This window comes from Thalassophryne amazonica, chromosome 15 (assembly GCF_902500255.1).
Source record: "Thalassophryne amazonica chromosome 15, fThaAma1.1, whole genome shotgun sequence".
NCBI classification, from domain to species: domain Eukaryota; kingdom Metazoa; phylum Chordata; class Actinopteri; order Batrachoidiformes; family Batrachoididae; genus Thalassophryne; species Thalassophryne amazonica.
In genome coordinates, this window is record NC_047117.1 from 3,828,986 (window position 1) to 3,850,522 (window position 21,537).

The window sequence follows — 21,537 nt, forward strand, 5'->3', positions numbered from 1 at the left end:
AAAAAAAAAAAAAATCCAGATTTCAGGAAAAATTTTGAAAATGACGCTTTTTTTTTCCATTAAGACGCTTTGTATGTGCTGAAGAGTTCAATACAAATGTCTGTATTACAAAGTTCAATAAACCAGTCACTTTTATTTTGAAGGTCCACATTGCTTACGCTCATCCCTATTGTGTCTAACTTTGTTTAAAAAAAAAGATGGCGCTGTGTTTTTATGCTTTGTTAGATGTGTGTAGTTCTGTTTCTCTGGTTCCTTTGAGGTCCAACAGGAGCGAACCATCAGAACCTGAGTGTGAACGGATGAAGCTCTCTGAACGTACTTTGAGCAGTTCAACTGCTTTTAACACGTCAGCCTACGGAAGTTACCTTAGCTTGCTAACTGTGAACGTGTTGACATAAATCCGAATCGGGGCATAAAAAGACTTTTGGGAACAGACGAGATGGACCATAAACTGTCTGATGTACTTGTAAAAACCGAAGAGACGCAGCAGAGAACAGGTTTGTGGGTCGTTTTGTTTTTTTTAAGTGTTGCTAAGCTAGCAGATTTCGTGACGTTCTGCAGAATCATTCTGCTTTTGTAAACTCCGCCCTCTGAATGGATCTGGATCACTCACTGTGTGTGGGGGGGGGGGGGGGTCTGGATCCACGTACTGAATGACGTCGAACATCTGACGTTGATTGGCTGAGAGCTATGACATCGCAGCCTCAATAGAAGGAATCGCGATGACGTCACGCGCTGGGCGGGGCCCACACGGTAGGCAGAAAGGTGTTAAGCAGCCACTGACTAATATTTGAAGATGTCACCGTTCAAACCGAGCACTCGGTGATCCATCACACAGCTGTGCATAAAACACACATCACATCCAGATGGATGACAATCCGCTTGAAAGATTTTCACTTTGCAGCATTTAGCCTCAAGGATCGGATGCAGTTTGGCTCAGAATTGCGTCCAGTACAGGTGGAAGATGGATCACATGAGCTCACCCTGTGTTCAAACTCATCACATTAAAAACAAACCTCCCTGTCTATTTTTTTTTTCTTTTGGTTTTCTCTGTGCAGCTCCACATTTAGGCGATAAGCTGACTGAAGTTATTATGAGGGCTGCAAACTAACAACCATCTGATTTTGGTTCATTTTAAAATCACAGTTTAACATGCAAAAGAGTGATTTTGCAGACAAACGGACGAACACAAAGTGTAAAGTTGGACTCACCAGTGTCAAAATGACTGTAAGCCGCGGAAGAAATAAAACCAGCCAGAAGAAACACAGAGGAAATTGTCCAGGAACCCAGGGTTCAGTTCTGGCTGGTCTGGTGGCTTTCAGGTTGTTAAAATGTATGAACACAAACATACACACATGGGCTGATTTTGTGTTTGTGGATCTTTTCTTTGGGGGGAGGGAGTCGTGATTCACACAGGTGTGTATATAATTAAAGCAGCTGCCTCGTGTTTTTTTTTTCTTCGTTTGTTTGTATTTTGGTCACAGAAACCTTTGGCTAATTTTTTTTTCCTCCATTTTTTCAACCTTGCACCCACGCAGAACTGCATTTAATGACTGTCACACAGGTGAACTGATGCATGATGCGCACACCGGCCGGACTCTGCAGGAGTGTCTTTTTTGGACTGTGTTTAAAAAGTTCCTGTGTTGATGCAATCAGCCCACGGAGACGGGACCAGACAGCAGAAAGATCTCAGACAGACATCAACATCTGCATCAACTGGCTGATAACAGCGATCCCTCACGTGACAACTGATAACATAATTGTACACCTCCAAAAACTTGAAGTCCTTCATGGTCGTTGTCTCCAATATTTAATTCCTCACAATATCACTTTCGATCTTCAGGATCAAGAGTTGACACGTAGTCTGAAGTCATCTTCCCGTGCGTTTTCTCAGTGCATCTGCTTAGAGTCTGGAGTTTTCTGCCCACCTTTCTGTCTGTGTGCACATGTGCAGGAAAGGCAGAAGTAAATAACAGTGATCCCTTCTATGCCACTCAAACAGGGTGTGTCTCATGTATTATGTCATCTGCCGCTGTGATATGAACACGATATATACTTATTTTCAATAAAGTTTCAAAAAAAATCAATAAGCCAGTTTAGGGTTTAATCACTGCAGGGGCTGCTGGGTAATGTCAAAGGTCAACTCACAAACCAGCTCACCATGGAAGTGGCTAATAAATAAGAGTTTATGGCATATAATATGATCTATGTCAGGGGTGCCCAAGTTCAGTCCTTGAGATCTACCTTCCTGACACTCTTAGTTGTCTCCCTGCTCCAACACGCCTGAATCCAGTGAAAGACTCGTTAGCAGGCTTTTAATCAGCCTTTTAATTGGATTCAGGTGTGTTGGAGCAGGGAGACAACTAAGAGTGTCAGGAAGGTAGATCTCGAGGACCGAACTTGGGCACCCTGATCTATGTGGTACAACTACTGACTTTTGAATTGTTTACTGTTTTTGTCCAGAGTGCAACTTATTTCAGCTCTTTAAGCAGTGTCTTCTTACAATCGGCGGGAGCAGCGTTGGTAGATTATGTGATTTGACCTGTGACACAGAAGTATTATTTAGCTCTCCTGACATGTACACTGATAACTTCAAACTGGCTTATTTCTCACTTCTACGCTGCTCCAGTTTCATTGGACATCTGATTCTGGAAGTGGCAGCTAGTGTTGGAAGGACAAAAACCTTCTGAATAAAATAATCCTTTAATAGTCCCACGGCGGGGACATTTATGATGTTACAGCAGCACAGGGACAGTCACAGAACAACAATGCAAGTATGCAAAATTAAGGTAGAAGAAAAATAATGACCAAAATACGAAAGTCAAGTTCTGTACAGAATAACAATATATACAGTCAAATAGATTACATTACATACAAGCAGAAAGAATGTTCTGTAATATTGCACGAGTGTTCAAGTGATGTACACAAGTGTACAAGTATTACTGCACAAGAATGTGCAGTATTTTTGCAAATGGCTGAAAAATTGTTACTACGAGGTCTATTAGAAAAGTATCCGACCTTATTATTTTTTTCAAAAACCATATGGATTTGAATCACGTGTGATTGGGTCAGACAAGCTTGAACCCTCGTACGCATGCGTGAGTTTTTCCACGCCTGTCGGTTGCGTCATTCGCCTGTGAGCAGGCTTTGAGTGAGGAGTGGTCCACCCTCTTGGCGGATTTTCATTGTCAGGAAATGGTGGAATGATTTGGGCTTTTTTTCCATCAGAATTTTTTCAGAAACTGTTAGAGACAGGCAGCTGGAAACCATTCGAAAAATTTATCTGGCTTTCGGTGAAAATTTTACGCGCTTCACAGAGAATAAGGACTGTTACTACAGCTTTAAGGACGGCTTTAAGGACGCTCCGCGCGCCGTGCTCCGTGCCGCCATCGAGAGCCACAAACCACCGGATCATTTCTAAACGGATGGCTGTCTGGATCCGTGACCATCGTATGCCATTTCTCTGGTTATCACAAGAGCTGGACATCAACCATTTTCCGGAAGATTTCACTTTTAACAAAGAGATTTTATCATGGAAAGCCAAGCGGAGGCTTCGCGCTTCACGATGGATTCGCTATTGGAGCGAGACAAAACCACCTCCGTTTTGGTCTCACAGGACGGCTTTGAGATGGCGTTCAGACAGCTGTCGGTGGTTTTTCCATCGAGTAATTATCCGAGAAATTGTGGATGTGCCTGGACATGCCAGAACATGTCCCATGAGGCTTCATCATGGCGTTGCTGTGCACCATGCGGCACCGCCGCGATGCGCGAAGCCTCCGCTCCTCTTTCCATGACAAAAACTCCTGTAACAGTGGAATGTGCCGTTCATTTCCAAACTGGACGCTGTGTTTTATCTGGGACGTCGTCTGACTAGCACAGGAATTGTGAAAAGACGTGGACATCAGCACTTTTTCAGCACATTGAGACAGACGTGCGGAGGAATTCTGCGCGTCACTGCGGTGCCACATGGCGCAAAGCAACGCCGTGATGAAGCCTCACGGGACATGTTCTGGCATGTCCAGGCACATCCACAATTTCTTGGATAATCACTCGATGGAAAAACCACTGACAGCTGTCTGAACGCCATCTCAAAGCCGTCCTGTGAGACCAAAACGGAGGTGGTTTTGTCCCGCTCACGCACGAAGCCTCCGCTCGGCTTTCCATGACAAAATCTCTTGTTAAAAGTGAAATCTGCCGGAAGTTGATGTCCAGCTCTTGTGATAACCAGAGAAATGGCACACGATGGTCACTGATCCAGACAGCCATCCGTTTAGAAATGATCCGGTGGTTTGTGGCTCTCGATGGCGGCATGGAGCGCAGCGCGCGGAGCGTCCTTAAAGCCGTCCTTAAAGCTGTAGTAACAGTCCTTATTCTCTGTGAAGCTCGTAAAATTTTCACCGAAAGCCAGATAAATTTTTCGAATGGTTTCCAGCTGCCAGTCTCTAACAGCTTCTGAAAAAATTCTGATGGAAAAAAGCCCAAATCATTCCGCCATTTCCTGACAATGAAAATCCGCCGAGGGGGTGGACCACTCCTCACTCAAAGCCTGCTCACAGGCGAATGACGCAACCGACAGGCGTGGAAAAACTCACGCATGTGCACAAGGGTTCAAGCTTGTCTGACGCAATCACACGTGATTCAAATCCATATGGTTTTTGAAAAAAATAATAAGGTCGGATACTTTTCTAATAGACCTCGTATAATGCTATTAATGATTGGAGTGATCTGAGTGGTTGTGGAGTCTGACAGCAGCAGGAAGGACCAGCGGTGTCGCTCCTTTACACACTTTGGGTGGAGCAGCCCATCACTAAAGGAGCTTGCTAATGCAGTCAGGGAGTCACGCATGGGGTGGGAGATGTTCTCCAGCAGGGATGACAGCTTAGCCATCATCCTCCTTTCTCTCACCTCCTGCACTGAGTCCAGAGGACTTCCCAGGACAGAGCTGGCCTTCCGAATCACTTTGTCAAGTCTCTTTCTGTCAGTATTTGTGATACTGCTGCTCCAGCAGACCACTCTGTAAAAAATGGCTGATGCCACTGCCAAGTTAAAGAAGGTCCTCGGGAGTGCCCCCTGCATTCCAAAGGACCTGAGTCACCTCAGCAGGTAGAGTCTGCTCTCGCCCCTTATAAAGCGCAGTAGTGTTATTTAACCAGTCTAGTTTATTGTTCAGGTGAACACTCAGGTACTTGTAAGAGTCCCACTATCTGTTCCCTGGATCTTCACCGGTGTCAGTGGAGAGCGCCTGTGCTTGCAGAAATCCACCACCAGCACTTTGGGTTTCCCTGCATTGATCTGAAGGCGGTTCCACTGACACCAATCCACAAAGTCTTGGGTCACCTCTCTGTCATCCTAGTCAGTGATGAGGTCGACAGTTGCAGAGTCAGAGAACTTTTGCAGGTGACAATTGACAGAGTTGTACATGAAGTCTGCAGTGTAGAGGCTGAAGGGAAAGGGAGCCAAGACTATTCCTTGTGGGACCCCCATGTTGCAGATGACCATGTCAGAGACAGTCCCGAGCCCTCACGTACTGTGGTCGTTCTTTGAGTTAGTCCAAGATTCAAGCTGAGAGGCGGGGGTCCGTCCCTGTGATCTGCAGCTTGTCTCTCAGAAGCACCGGCTGTATGGTATGGAAAGCCCTGGAAAAAAAAAAAAACATGATTCTCACAGTGCTCCCAGGCTTTTCCAGGTGAGAGACAGCTCTATGTTGTAGGTAGATAGCAGCATCAGCTACTTCGATATCAGGCTGGTACGCAAACTACAGTGGATCCATTGATGACTTTACCAGGAGGCAGAGATATCCAAGGACCAGCCTCTCAAGGGTCTTCATCAGATGCGATGTCAGTGCCACCGGCCTGAAGTGGTACCACTCAGCAGGTCTTCCACAGCTGAAGCACGCTCCCAAATCTCAGGCTCATGTTGAAGATGTGCTCCACAATCCTGCACAGCTGGTCTGCGCAGGATTTGAGGAGCCTGGAGCTGATGCCGTCAGGACCAGCTGCCTTCTTCACCTTGATCTTTCTGAGCTCATTTCTCACCTGGGTTAATGAGAGGGACAGCAGGGGTGAGGCAGTGGGACTAATCGGCAGGAGGAGCAGCAGGGACTGATTGACAACTGAGAATTGTGTGGAGTGGGACAGGTGGCCGATCAAACCTGTTGAAAAACAGGTTCAGGTCATTCACCGACTTCAGGTCCCCCGCAACCTGGGCATTGGGTTCGTTGTGACCAGAGATGGTTTTTAGGCCTCACCAGACTCCCCTGATGTTATTTTGCTGTAGCTGATCCTCCATCTTCCTCCTGTAGCTGTTTTTCCACTCCCTGATCTTCCACCTGATCTTCCTCTGTTTAGCGCTCAGCTCTTATTCCCTGATCTGACAGGCACTAAATCTGAACCAAAATATCCAGAAATCCTCAAATAGATTTTTATGTTTGTCAAAAGTTAAAATGCAGATTTTGGGACTTAATTTCTTGGCCCATTGTGCACACACTGATTGATGTGACGCACTTTAAGAGTCCAGCACTCATGTCTGCAGCTGTAAGAAAGAAGTTATTGGTTGCATAGTAAACTGCAACCAAATAAAATGTCAGATTTATTACATTAAAACAGCAGAAGTGAAATGATTGTGTAGTTGCGTGACGTGAGACTGTGCAGCCTGTGTTCTGGTCTTTCAAGCCAGATTTCTTTCATGAAGTAGCTTAGAGGGAGATCAGGGAAAACCAAGATCGACTGTTACCTAGAAATCTGTGAATTAAACTTTATCCACAAAACTCAAAAACCAGAGTTAAAAAAAGGTTTCCCGTGAGATCAGTTTTTCCCCAATTAAAAAACAAAAATATATCATGTAGAAAACTTTTAGAAAAATGGGGCATTTAGGCGTTTCAAATTACACACAGTCGTCACTTTCATTTGCAAAAACACCACAGAATTGAGGAGCTATTTTTATTTTTTTTAATGACTCAATTAAAGATGATTTCTGTGGGTGTGTGTAGGGCACTCGGTGAGTTGAGTCAGATGAAGTGAACGACATCTGATGCTGGCTTAAGCCAGTCCCAATTTCATTCACCTCTCTGAATGACTTCACTGTACAGGTGTGATCAGAACTGCAACACTGGAGAAAATGTGTCGGCAGTAGCTGAATGCGATCTGTAGCACCCAACATGAGTAAAATTACACCTTTTAAATACCTCGAGGTTGAAGGTTAGAAACTGTCGTTGTGACAGATTTTATATAGTTACCACACCTCCTCAGACAGATCATTATGGGACTGTTAAGCTCTGACATAACGCATCACATGATAAAACTTTCCGGCTCCAAACAAAACACTTATGGTTATGTAAATTGATGATATTCATAAATGGATGGTACAGCTGCTACAGCGTCAGCAATCAAAATAAAAAGGCCAGGGTAGAGGGCCTCCCTGATCAGTTGTAGCCACTTCTGTTTCTGTTTGTCATCGGCTGGGAATCTATAAAACTCCAGCTCCGGTGATGTTTCCAACCTATTGACTTGGTCGCACATCTAGGAACTCTTCCTGTGAGGTCTTAGCTTCGAAAGAAGCTCAGCTGATGCAGACGACCAACGACCACAAACAGCTGACAAAGCACGCAATTTTTTTGTTTGGAAGTTGAAAATCACGTGATGCATTACATCACACTCAACAACCGAATACCCACAAACAGAAAAGGCCTCTTCAGCAGGAATTTGATTGAACCAGGCTTCAGGACAGTGATGTCAGCATCAGAAGATATACAACCCCTGGCAAAAATGATGGAATCACCGGCCTCGGAGAATGTTCATTCAGTTGTTTAATTTTGTAGAAAAAAAGCAGATCACAGACATAACACAAAACTAAAGTCATTTCAAATGGCAACTTTCTGGCTTTAAGAAACACTATAAGAAATCAGGAAAAATAATTGTGGCAGTCAGTAACGGTTACTTTTTTAAACCAAGCAGAGGGAAAAAAATGGACTCAGTCAATTCTGAGGAATAAATTATGGAATCATGAAAAACAAAAGAACACTCCAACACATCACTAGTATTTTGTTGCACCACCTCTGGCTTTTATAACAGCTTGCAGTCTCTGAGGCATGGACTTAATGAGTGACAAACAGTACTCTTCCTCAATCTGGCTCCAACTTTCTCTGATTGCTGTTGCCAGATCAGCTTTGCAGGTTGGACCCTTGTCATGGACCATTTTCTTCAACTTCCACCAAAGATTTTCAATTGGATTAAGATCCGGACTATTTGCAGGCCATGACACTGACCCTGTGTGTCTTTTTGCAAGGAATGTTTTCACAGTTTTTGCTCTATGGCAAGATGCATTATCATCTTGAAAAATGATTTCATCATCCCCAAACATCCTTTCAATTGATGGGATAAGAAAAGTGTCCAAAATATCAACGTAAACTTGTGCATTTATTGATGATGTAATGACAGCCATCTCCCCAGTGCCTTTACCTGACATGCAGCCCCATATCATCAATGACTGTGGAAATTTACATGTTCTCTTCAGGCAGTCATCTTTATAAATCTCATTGGAACGGCACCAAACAAAAGTTCCAGCATCATCACCTTGCCCAATGCAGATTCGAGATTCATCACTGAATATGACTTTCATCCAGTCATCCACAGTCCACGATTCCTTTTCCTTAGCCCATTGTAACCTTGTTTTTTTCTGTTTAGGTGTTAATGATGGCTTTCATTTAGCTTTTCTGTATGTAGATCCCATTTCCTTTAGGCGGTTTCTTACAGTTCGGTCACAGACGTTGACTCCAGTTTCCTCCCATTTGTTCCTCATTTGTTTTGTTGTGCATTTTCGATTTTTGAGACATATTGCTTTAAGTTTTCTGTCTTGACGCTTTGATGTCTTCCTTGGTCTACCAGTATGTTTGCCTTTAACAACCTTCCCATGTTGTTTGTATTTGGTCCAGAGTTTAGACACAGCTGACTGTGAACAACCAACATCTTTTGCAACATTGCGTGATGATTTACCCTCTTTTAAGAGTTTGATAATCCTCTCCTTTGTTTCAATTGACATCTCTCGTGTTGGAGCCATGATTCATGTCAGTCCACTTGGTGCAACAGCTCTCCAAGGTGTGATCACTCCTTTTTTAGATGCAGACTAATGAGCAGATCTGATTTGATGCAGGTGTTAGTTTTGGGGATGAAAATTTACAGGGTGATTCCATAATTTATTCCTCAGAATTAAGTGAGTCCATATTTTTTTCCCTCTGCTTGGTCTAAAAAAGTAACCGTTACTGACTGCCACAATTTTTTTTTCCTGATTTCTTATAGTGTTTCTTAAAGCCAGAAAGTTGCCATTTGAAATGACTTTAGTTTTGTGTCATGTCTGTGATCTGCTTTTTTCTACAAAATTAAACAACTGAATGAACATCCTCCGAGGCCGGTGATTCCATAATTTTTGCCAGGGGTTGTATAATGAATCACATTTTGGAAGAATACCATAGATGACACACAAACCAGATCAGTCCTTGAAGACAGGCGTGTCACAAATCTCAGTCTCTGTGTCAACTGGGCTGCATAATCATTACACTGAATAAATAGATCTTTTCTTTGTAACTTTAAGGGGAGGGGGGTGTCTGTTAACAAAATCAGCACGTTTCAGCAGCCAGTAAAGGTAAATCACTGGCTCGCCACAGCAGATCCAAGGCAGGTCTGCATGTTGAATTGGCACGCGTTTTACACTGGATGCCCTTCACGAAGCAACTCCACATTATATGGAAAAATGTGGTAGGGGTGGGATTTGAACCGGAAACCTTTTGCACTGAAACCAAGCGCACTAACCACGGTTTCATCAGCCAGTATCAGTAAAAATAAAATGTCTCCCTTCAGGGTTGCAAGAAGCTAAATAAAAGTGAGAGAATTACATATATTGCTCTAAAGTGGACACAAAAATCCAGTTTCCTCGGCTGGGTCAACAGTTAAAACACAGATTAAGCACAAAACATTCAGAGCTCACATGAAGGCACACAAACAGAGAACTGGACCGGCAGCCAACTTGGAAAAAGACCAATTTGACCTACTTTGTGCTGACACAGCAGCATTTGGAGTGCTCAAGAAAATGTGGCCTCAGTTATTCCTCTCTCACTATGAAGATTTCCATCAACCACAGATGGGACAACCTGTGTGGCGTTGCTCAGTAACAGTCCACTGCACAGATAAAAGTGCACACTCTAATGTGCACGTCGCATTCTGCTGGTCACCTGCAGTACACTGATGCAGCACGATCGCATCATATCTTCATGAATTGTGTGGCCAGTTTAAGTCTACGTAGACACACACGGGTCCTGACCTGAAATATGAGAACTAACGTGTGCTGCGATCAGTGTTTGTTCACATGAAACTAGTTTTTCACACTGTGTTTGTATTGCATCCTGCAGATAAGGCAGAAGAAGAGCTTCCCTTTGAGCAACAGGACTGGAATCTGGACCGGGGCCACTGCAACCCTCCGCACATTAAAGAGGAAGAGGAGGAACGATGGATCCTTCAGGATGGAGATCAGGTTCAAGAGGTGGGGAAGACTGATGTCACAGTCAAGAATGAACATGAAGAGAAACCTCAGACCTCACAGATTCACCACAGTCAAGCTGAGAGCAACTCACAGAAAAACATGAAAACAGGAAGTAATGAAATCAACTGTGAAGGACCAGAACCTGCCAGCAACTTTAGTTATCTACAACCAGATATTGATGACAAGACTTTAGGCTCTTACAAACATGTGACTGAAGACAATAACAGTCCTGACAGTGACTTTTGGAAGGAGACCAGGGAACGTCAGCCCGGATCACATGATAAATGTAATGCTGAGAAACCATTTAGCTGCTCCAAGTGTGGTAAAAGATTTTCATCCAGACATCATTTCAGGAGACACATGAGTGTAACAGAAGAGAAACCATTTAGATGCCCTGAGTGTGGTCAACGATTTGGCTATAAGAACAGTTTAAGGGCACACATGAGGATACATGTGATATTAAAATGGTTTACTTGCTCTGAGTGTGGTAAAGGTTTCACCTACAGGAGAAGTCTGAAGAATCACATGAAAAAGCACACAGGAATACAAACATTTAGCTGCTCTGAGTGCGGTCGCAGCTTTGGCAGCAAAAAGTATCTGAAGAGACACATGCAAATTCACACTGGAGAGAAACCATTCAGCTGTCCTGATTGTGGTCAGCGGTTTGGCTACAACAACAGTCTGAAGGTCCACATGAGGACTCACACAGGAGAAAAACCTTTTAGTTGCACCGAGTGTGGTCATAAATTTAGCTGCAAGAAAAATTTGGTAAGACACACAAGAATTCATACAGGAGAGAAACCATTTGCCTGCTCAGTCTGTGGTAAAAAATTCTCTGTGAAGTACAACTTGACCAAGCACATGACATGTCACACGGGAGAGAAACCATTTAGTTGCTCAGTCTGCAGTAAGAAATTCACTCAGCGGTCACAGTTAATGAATCACATGAGCGGTCATACAGGAGAGAAACCGTTTAGCTGTGCTAAGTGTAGCAAAAGATTTGGAGTCAAGTGTGCTCTGAACAGGCACCTGAGAATTCATTCAAATGAGAAAACCTTCATCTGCTCATCATGTGATAAAGAATTTAAACAAGTGGGAAACCTGAGACAACACGCAAAGATTCACATGGGAGAGAAACCCTTCTGCTGCACTGTGTGCCAGAGAAAATTTACATGGAAAGTCTCCTTGGCACGTCATCGTTGTGATGGCAAAATATCAGATTCATCATCGAAACACTCAGAATGAAGGAGCTGAGTCTCACCAGCAGCTCAACTGAACAGACAAAAACCAAGCTGATGGAGACGACTGAAGGGAGAGATTCAGACAGATGGACATTTATTAGACATGGGAAATGTCAACCTCGTCTGCAATTAACTCTGACAATGGTTCCTGAAAAGTGCCCTCAAACCTCTGGAAGTCGCAGTGTATCCAGAATTTTTTGTGATACAGGCTTTTTTTTTTTTTTTTTTTTGAACATTAACTGTGACATTTCAGATTGTGCATTTTCTTGATCTCAGTCCAGGACATAGTTGCCTCAACACTGAGGGCGTTCCTCCTACCCTGTTGCTGTTCCTCCTCACCCACCGCCACATGCCAAGTTCTCTCAAGCTCCTCCCCCTGCCAATTTTTGTTTTACACAAGGTTTGGCGCCATGTTAGATTCATTAGTATGCAAGTTCTATATTTGGAAGGCATCTCCGCTGTGCACATCGGTAACTCGTGCCTTTGTTTACGCTTGTCTCTGAATTTTTACCCAGCCCCAATGATGTTTTTATCAGATCGAAAATATTTTTATTCTGAAATGAGACAATGGAATTACTCAGAATAAATTCTCTGTCATCAATTTTTCAAAATGTCAGGAAGGGGGAGATTTATAATTATTTTCATTACTGTTTGTTATGAAAAAGGTGTATAATTGAACCTTTTTTTTCCTTGGGAAGGACAATTTATATTTTGTGTTCTCTGAAAAAAATCCCACCTCATTGGATTTTGTCAGAGGAAATGTCTATCTCTTGCCTTGAATAAACTGATAAAACATAACTAAACCTTGCTTGGAGGGATTGAGTGGTTATGATGAAATTTAAAAAATAAATTGGAGCGGGAGATTTTTTGGGCTTCAAAAATTAAAATAATATATATTCCTTTGTGAAAAACTTAAATGATGTTCTAGTCAGAAAATACATTTTTACATGTACATTGGCAGCATTTTACTTTACAAATTGATATAAATGTAACCAATCTTGACCTACATTTCAGGTCTTCATTTGAACACACTTTTAAAGGGTCACAGTTTAGGAGTACATCATTTGAAGAGATGCAAAGAAACCTGATTTTGAAAGGATGACCATCACTGCTTTATTAGCTCCATTCACCATGATAACAGGAATCTTGGCGATATTGAAATCAGGGTCAGGCTGGCTATAAATGCTTTTCAGACTTGAATACTGCATGATGTACTGTGTGGAGTGTGCCCTTTCATATTCAAGTGATAGGGAATTAAAATTATAAAATCTAAAGTTACGATTAAAAACCAAAAGTTTACAGCCTGCTACCATAAGGGCATTAATTTTGTGACTTTTTGAATTGATTCCGAAAAAACCTTCCAATAAAATTGTAGCTTACAACAGTTGGAAGTACAGAAATGTTTACTATCTACACTACAGTTGAGGCCAGATACCTTTGCTGCAAAATGAATTTATCCTGAAATGATAGCTTTGTAGTGAGAAATGAATTTAGTACAGCAGTCTGAATGATTCTTCGGCAGGTGGCTAAGTGATGAAGTGCACACTGCTGCACCATGTGTCGGCATGCAAATTAGCCGTGCTAGTAGGCTTAATTGTATTCCAGATGGATACGAACCTTGTGTGTGGGGGGGGGGATCACCCTCCACCTGTACAAACGCTTCTCGCTCCCCATCTCCTGCAAAAGGGACGATGAGGAAGTGAGTGATGGAGCTGACAAGAAGGATGCCTCCATTCTTTACAGTCGTCTTGATCACAGCATACGTTCCATCTGTTGTTGTGCAATTATCTGGAACAGTGAATTTCTTAAGTGAAATGTTTCTCAGTGCAACTGGAAAACTAAAAGAAAAAAGAATCAGTTGTCAGTAGACTGCATGAAGGGTTCTGACTCACAGTGGTGGGCACAGCTAACCGAAAAGTTAGCTTTGAAACCTCTATCTTATCTTTTATAACGCTAAACCACAAAAAAAAGTTTCTGGAGGTTATAGCTAACTTTTAATATTGACTCAGTACACTGTCGGCTACTGAGAAGCCAGTTTGCCATCATCATCTTTATCAAAAGAAGACAGATTATCTCTATATTATACATTGTGGTAAGCTGCATGGAACAACGAGCCAGAGCATTAGTCTTTATGCACCCTGCCGGCTGCTGCAAAGAAGTGTCATTTAATTTTCACACACAACACCACAAATAGTGGCAGAAGACATCAAACGCAAGGCACTTTTCACTTACGGTGACTTTATAACTCTTCAAATGGACTACACTACTTGAACTAGAAAAAAACACAAAACTATAACACTAACAACACTGCTAAACCAACATGTACTACAATAACAAATAAAAAACCCAAACCCTGAACTCCCATAATGCATTGCAGAACAACAATTCAGGAACTGCTCACTTGTGTTGCTTTCAATGCAACTCAAATACACACTCATCTTCAACTGCTTAGTCCAATTAAGGGTCGTGGGGGGGCTGGAGCCAATCCCAGCAGTCATAGAAAGCGAGGTGGGGTTCACCCAGGACAGAACGCCAGTCTGTCACAGGGTCACAAACAGACAAACAAACTAGGGCTGCAGCTATCGACTATTTTAGTAATCGAGCATTCTATCGATTAATCGAGTAATCGGATAAAAAGTACTTTTGCGTTTTTAAACATCAATAGCCCAGGGCTCTCCATAAGCAATGGCACAATGTCTGCACCAAAATCTTAGTAAATCAGAAGAGACATGCACATCCAAGATGTGTAAAAAAAGGCATGCTGGATCAAAAAAAGAGATAAATGTCAAAGCAAAAATCCAATCCACACAACCTGAGTGCTCCTATGCAAAACTTTATTTGGACACAAATAGCTGTGCCAAAATCTTGACATTTTGCTGAAATGGCGATGGGACGTGGTTTCTGTTTTGTTTTGCTTTCTTCCCCAACTTGTAAAATTTAACCATTTTTTTTTCTTTAAGGTTGGTGGACTGGGTCACTGTGGGGGGTTTTTAATCCCTCTTTCTCTGCAATTCAGCAGATACATTTCAGACGGAGGTTTTTTATTTAAGTTACCGTGTTTGTGAAGCATTGTGTGTTGCCCAAAAAAGCAAAAATTAAAAAGTGAAACACTCAGTGCGAGTCAGCAAAACACATAAGAAAAAGTGGACTTTTGCTGAGAGGATCTTTCAGAAACTGTTTGTCAGTGTAGCTGGGGACGGAGCTGTGACTCGCCCAATGTGAGGGGAGTGCTGAGAGCCCCTCACACCGGGCAGAGAGAGAGAGACAGCAGCCGGCCGTCCAATCAATAGTCACTCCCCACGTCGAGTGGACCATGTGGGTTTTTTTTAAATAGACACACAGCTTTGCTTTAAATGTGCAGTAAGTCTATTTCAGATGATCAGTGTAGACCCTCTTTCTCTTAAAAGGCTTAATTTTACTCTGTGTATCACATTGGAAAGCGGTAGCTTGAGGCGCTAACAGTGTTGTATAGTAATGAAGTAAAAATACTTTTCACTACTGTACTTAAGTACTTTTGGGAGACTTTGTACTTTACTTGAGTTTTTTTTTTTAATTCAGCTTACTTTCACTTTTACTTCACTACATTTCCGACCTTAATTGCATACTTCTACTCTGATACATTTTCTATTCGCCATGCCGTTACTCCTTACAACAAAAAAAACACACACACACGAGAAAAGTCGTGTTTTCACGCAGAGACACCACTGATTACTAGTGACTGCAACAAAGTCAGGCCGATTTGTCATGAGTCATGTCCGGTAGGCTTTTTTGCTGTTGCGCACTTGTTTGTCAGGAAAATGATCATTTCTCTACATTGATTACAGACGTGCAGCGGGTCTGTAATCAACTTTTCTGCAGCGCGGCTTTGTTTTGAACCTTGAACCAATCGAAGCAGTGATTCGCAGATCGAAGCACTGCTTCGATCTACGATTCATGGATTCACTGGTTTATTTAGCTTTATCCTCATTTTTTCCCGCTAAAACCCTGAAGAGCATATGTCTGTGAATAATATTTAATATTTTTATCTTAAACCAACCTGTTATGGTCTTCTGAAACAGTTGATAGATGTATTTTATAACTTAAAAACAGGACAGATGCTGACGTGTTAGCATGTCTATGGCGTTTTCAATGTTAAAGTTAGCATTAAGCTGTTCACATCAGCACGTTTGTGTTGATTTGTTTTCTGTATAATTAATGGCTCAGCGTTCGTTGTCATAAAAGAGTCAAATTGTAATTTTTTTAAATTTATTTTTATTCATATACGAGTATTATAGCAACAACAATAATAGTCTACATAATAGACAATAATAGTCAACAATAATAGACTAATAATGTTACAATGCAATTTTAGAGAAATAGAAAAAAATAACATAATGAAACAAAACACAACAGAAAAGATAAAACCATGTAACAATGAAAATAAATAAATACATATAGAAATAAATAACTGTTTCCTGTGAACACCTAGTGAGTAGCCTCCTCTCGTTTAGGTTTTGAAACCTTGTTTCTGAAGTGTTTTTGTGTGATGTGCACAATTTTCAGTATTTTGACAAATACTACCAGTCATTTACAAGACTAGATAAACTTTGTAATATAAAAAAAAAAATCAGTCCGTTTTTGATTATTAACATTTACTTATTTTACATTTTACTTTCAATACTTGAGTATATTTAGTTGTACTTTACTTGTCATACTTAAGTACAATAAATACTAGATACTTTAAGACTTTTACTTGAGTAGCATTTCAATCAGTGACTTGAACTTCTACTAAAGTCATTTTTTTAATGGGTATCTGTACTTTTACTTAAGTGTGATTTTCCGGTACTTTATACAACACTGGGCGCTAATTTGATTAGCATTTACACGGCTTATGGGCATGCTCTAGTCTTCTGTTTTTTTATGGGAATGTTACAGCACCACATACAGGCCTAGCATATGTACTACAATGTTAAATGAAGCTTCGGGGCACAGAATTTGCCTCGAACATTTTTTGTAATCAAATTATTCAAGTTACTCGACTAATCATTTCAGCCCTAAAACAAACGCAGTCACACTCACTCACACACCTTCGGGCAATTTAAAGTTTCTAGTCCATCTAACTCGCATGTCTTTGGATGTAGGAGGAAACCGGAGCACCCGGAGGAAACCCATGCAAACATGGGGAGAACATGCAAACTCCACACAGAAAGGCCACAGGTGGGAATTGAGCCCATGACCTTCTTGCTGTGAGGCAACAGTGCTAACCACTAAGCCACCGTGCTGCCCCTTTCAATACAGCTATAATTAAAAAAATAATAATAATTATGGGGATTTTTAATAAATGATGGAATTAAAAGGCTGGAATCCAAACTTTCTGAATGTCATTTGTTGTGTGGGCCGCTGAAGAGGAGGTACTGCTGGCCCACCACCACCAGATGGCGCCCTGCTTGGAGTGCGGGCTTCAAGCACGAGAGGGCGCTGGAACCAGTGGAGTGACAGCTGTCACATCATCACCACCAGCTGTCACTCATCTACGTCAACCTCCATAAAAGCCGGACTGCAACTCCACCTCCCCGCCGAGAAATCAGCTACCATACAGGTAACTCTCTGCTGAATCTAAAACCTAACAAAAGTCTGATCTCTTTTGCAGCCGTTTTCCTGTGACGGAGTCCTTGTCTGCTGTATTGGCGTTTGGTGTGGACTGCGACGGCTTCGCCTCCCACCCCACCCAGATAAGTGGTTGTCTCAGGAGCTGTCCGAGTGTGTTATCGGAGGTGGAGGTTCTCCCTCCTAATTGAACACAGCCTGTGGGATTACTGAGTGTGCGAACTCACACTCATCAAAAACTGTTTCTGTTCTCTGCCAGCAGTACCAGGTCTGACTGCTGAAGACAGTGGCCACCTGGGGCGCAGGGCTTGGCGGCTCCGGTGTTCTTCAGATCCGTTGGTGGTGGAAGCTGTGTGGGATCCGGCTCTTCTCGCACCAGACGTCTTCGAGCCTGCCCACACGTCACCTGGTGTATAATTGACATTCCGCAATATTTGTATTGTCTGTACTTCGTTGTGCGCTTCACAACATTAAATTGTTACTTTTTGGCTATTCCGTTGTCCGTTCATGAACGCCCCCTGTTGTGGGTCCGTGTCACGACACCTTCCCAACAGTCATTGTTTTAGCTGATTTTTATTATACATTTGTATTGTACTGAGTCTGTGTGATTGTTTGTTGAAACTGTGTATTGCTGCCATTTTTGGTCAGGTCTCCCTTGAAAAAGAGATCTTTTGATCTCAATGGGACAAACCTGGTGAAATAAAGGTTACAACAATGGCAGAAATTTTACAACATGACTGATGCCGATTCTGCCATACAGCTGTTGAGAATGTAAACCATGTAATATCAGCACACCAGACCCTCATGTCAGATGGACATTAAACACCTCGACACAATAATATTTGTAAATATCTACACTGGAAAGTATGTAAGGAACTGAAGTTGGAAAGAGAGGGAATCACCTGGGAACATGAGCCAGCGCCGGTCTCATCCCACGGAAAAGTAACGATCTTCTACAACAAAGATCCCAGCAGGAAGACGTATCGAAGGAAGTGCAATAAAACTTGATATTGTCATCTGGAACAAGCAAAAGAAAACAGTCAAAGTCATTAATGTAACAGTCCCCAATGATTATGGTCTAAATAGCGCTGAAAGGGAGAAAATCACAAAATACCAAGACCTTAAAAATTACCTACAAACAACATGGTCATTGAAAGAAATGGATATCATACCACTTGTGTTGGGGCAACAGGGCTTATGAAAAAGAACCTGAAGAAATGCCTTGAGGCAATTCCTGGTCACCCAAGTGCCCACGAGGTGCAGATATCCACAATTAAGGGAACGTCACCATCTTGATGAGATTCCTCAGATACAATGCCAGTAATGTTTAGGATGCAACTATAGACCCCAGGTCTGGGGCCCATTGCATTCTAAAAAATAAATCCAAGAGAAATGAAAAAGAGAGACAAACCATTTAGTTGTCCAATCTGTGGTAAACAGTCCAATTCAAAGGTCCGACTTAAATAATTATATGAGATGTCATACAGGAGAGAAAGCACTTGGTTGCTCAGTGTGTGGCAACAGATTCACTCAGAGGTCAGAACAAATTAACCACATGAGGATTCACATTACAGTCACCATAACTCCTTGTTTTTTTGTTGTTTTTTTTTGTCAGTGTGTCTGATTTATGGGTTCTGAATTGTTCTGCTTCTCATGTAAAATGTAAATTCTTTATCACTTAAAAAAGCCAAACTGCTTTTCATTTCAAGGGAAAGCTAAACAGCAAAATGAAGAGGATAAATCAATCCTGATTCTCAGTGAACTGATAATAAACCCTGCTACAGTATTCAGGATGTGAATGAGACTTTCTCTCAGATTGTTCTGAGTTATTTTATTAGTTACTTCATCCAAACCATCAACATGTCTATTAGACCCCATTCCTACCAGGCTGCTCAAGGAAGCCCTACCATTATTTAATGCTTCGATCTTAAATATGATCAATCTATCTTTGTTAGTTGGCTATGTACCACAGGCTTTTAAGGTGGCAGTAATTAAACCATTACTTCAAAAGCCATCACTTGACCCAGCTATCTTAGCTAATTATAGGCCAATCTCCAACCTTCCTTTTCTCTCAAAAATTCTTGAAAGGGTAGTTGTAAAACAGCTAACTGATCATCTGCAGAGGAATGGTCTATTTGAAGAGTTTCAGTCAGGTTTTAGAATTCATCATAGTACAGAAACAGCATTAGTGAAGGTTACAAATGATCTTCTTATGGCCTTGGACAGTGGACTCATCTCTGTGCTTGTTCTGTTAGACCTCAGTGCTGCTTTTGATACTGTTGACCATAAAATTTTATTACAGAGACTAGAGCATGCCATAGGTATTAAAGGCACGGCGCTGCGGTGGTTTGAATCATATTTATCTAATAGATTACAATTTGTTCATGTAAATGGGGAATCTTCTTCACAGACTAAGGTTAATTATGGAGTTCCACAAGGTTCTGTGCTAGGACCAATTTTATTCACTTTATACATGCTTCCCTTAGGCAGTATTATTAGACGGCATTGCTTAAATTGTCATTGTTACGCAGATGATACCCAGCTTTATCTATCCATGAAGCCAGAGGACACACACCAATTAGCTAAACTGCAGGATTGTCTTACAGACATAAAGACATGGATGACCTCTAATTTCCTGCTTTTAAACTCAGATAAAACTGAAGTTATTGTACTTGGCCCCACAAATCTTAGAAACATGGTGTCTAACCAGATCCTTACTCTGGATGGCATTACCCTGACCTCTAGTAATACTGTGAGAAATCTTGGAGTCATTTTTGATCAGGATATGTCATTCAATGCGCATATTAAGCAAATATGTAGGATTGCTTTTTTACATTTGCGCAATATCTCTAAAATTAGAAAGGTCTTGTCTCAGAGTGATGCTGAAAAACTAATTCATGCATTTATTTCTTCTAGGCTGAACTATTGTAATTCATTATTATCAGGTTGTCCTAAAAGTTCCCTGAAAAGCCTTCAGTTAATTCAAAATGCTGCAGCTAGAGTACTAACAGGGACTAGAAGAAGAGAGCATATCTCACCCATATTGGCCTCTCTTCATTGGCTTCCTGTTAATTCTAGAATAGAATTTAAAATTCTTCTTCTTACTTATAAGGTTTTGAATAATCAGGTCCCATTGTTATGTGTCGGACGCAGCTCGGAGAACCGACCAGCGTTTGAAGGACCCAGTATGAAATAAGCAGAGCACGGTACAAAGGCTAACTGAATTTAATACATAACAGTGATACAAAAAATAACAAAAGAAAGTGCGGTCTGGCGTGGTGCGCTCCCAGCAGCGCTAACGGTCCGGAGCCAGAAGCTGTTCGGACCCAAGGACCCCGCCGACACCCCCCAGGTGGCCGCAACAAACCGAGTCTGTGAAAGAAGGAACCATTATGTGAGTCCACACTCTACACACAGAGAGAACACTTAAAGGTGTACAAACAGCAAACACTTCCTGGCTTGATTACTAATCAGCTTCCCAACCTGCAGGCATGGAACATCCAGTTCACAAAACTCCACTGCAGTGGAAGCCGATACATGACTAACATACAGCTCAATATAAAAAGGTGTGAGGGACACCACATTTACTGACTGTATAAATGTTAGTCACAAAATCTAACGTACCTCAGGAAGTGTGCTGACGAGCGTGAGACCTCACCCCCTCCTCTTTCACAGACCGTGCATCAAACCCTGGACGTTCTCTGCATCCACTGATGATGAGATGGCTCCCGAGACGACGATCTCACCCGTCTGGTCACAAGGTCGAGTCTCTGGCAAATACACACTGTATACTCCAGTCTTAAATGCCACCATGTTCCAATCCATATAGATGCACCTCAGCTGTGAGTCCTGACGAGCCGCAGGTGATCAGGGTGAGGTCCTGATAACCTCAGCAACACAGCCACTCAGTCCCAAATGCAAGCCACCTGGAAGGAAAAACAAAAGACTGAAACAAAAAGGCAGCCAGGCCCCCAGCCATACAACAGTACCCCACCCTCACGGGAAGCCTCCCGGCGACCACACAAACCTGACCCAGGAGAAACACCCCCCTCCAGGGACCATGGCTGGAAACCGCATCTGCATTCGTCTTCCAACAGAATGGTTGATGTCCTCTCCTCTGGCTGCATCCTTGCCTTTGTTTCAGTCAGTCACTTAGCACAGGTGTGGCCAGGAGTTCTTA

The 21,537-nt window shown here is 42.2% G+C and overlaps 1 protein-coding gene across 1 annotated transcript; it reads left to right on the forward strand.

The window, feature by feature from the left end:
- The first annotated feature begins 200 nt into the window (after window positions 1-200).
- On the forward strand, window positions 201-11,974 carry LOC117526924 (gastrula zinc finger protein XlCGF57.1-like). Its single transcript, XM_034189054.1, has 2 exons — window positions 201-497; window positions 10,400-11,974. Exons 1-2 carry the CDS (start codon window positions 440-442, stop codon window positions 11,773-11,775), a joined length of 1,434 nt encoding a protein of 477 aa, XP_034044945.1. The 5' UTR covers window positions 201-439; the 3' UTR covers window positions 11,776-11,974.
- Window positions 11,975-21,537: the final 9,563 nt, after the last annotated feature.

Excerpts from the sequence above, each read along its gene's own strand:
- LOC117526924 (XM_034189054.1), top strand. The coding sequence starts at position 440 with ATGGACCATAAACTGTCTGATGTACTTGTAAAAACCGAAGAGACGCAG. Across the intron at positions 498-10,399 it reads AGAGACGCAGCAGAGAACAG|ATAAGGCAGAAGAAGAGCTT; the intron begins GTTTGTGGGTCG and ends TGCATCCTGCAG.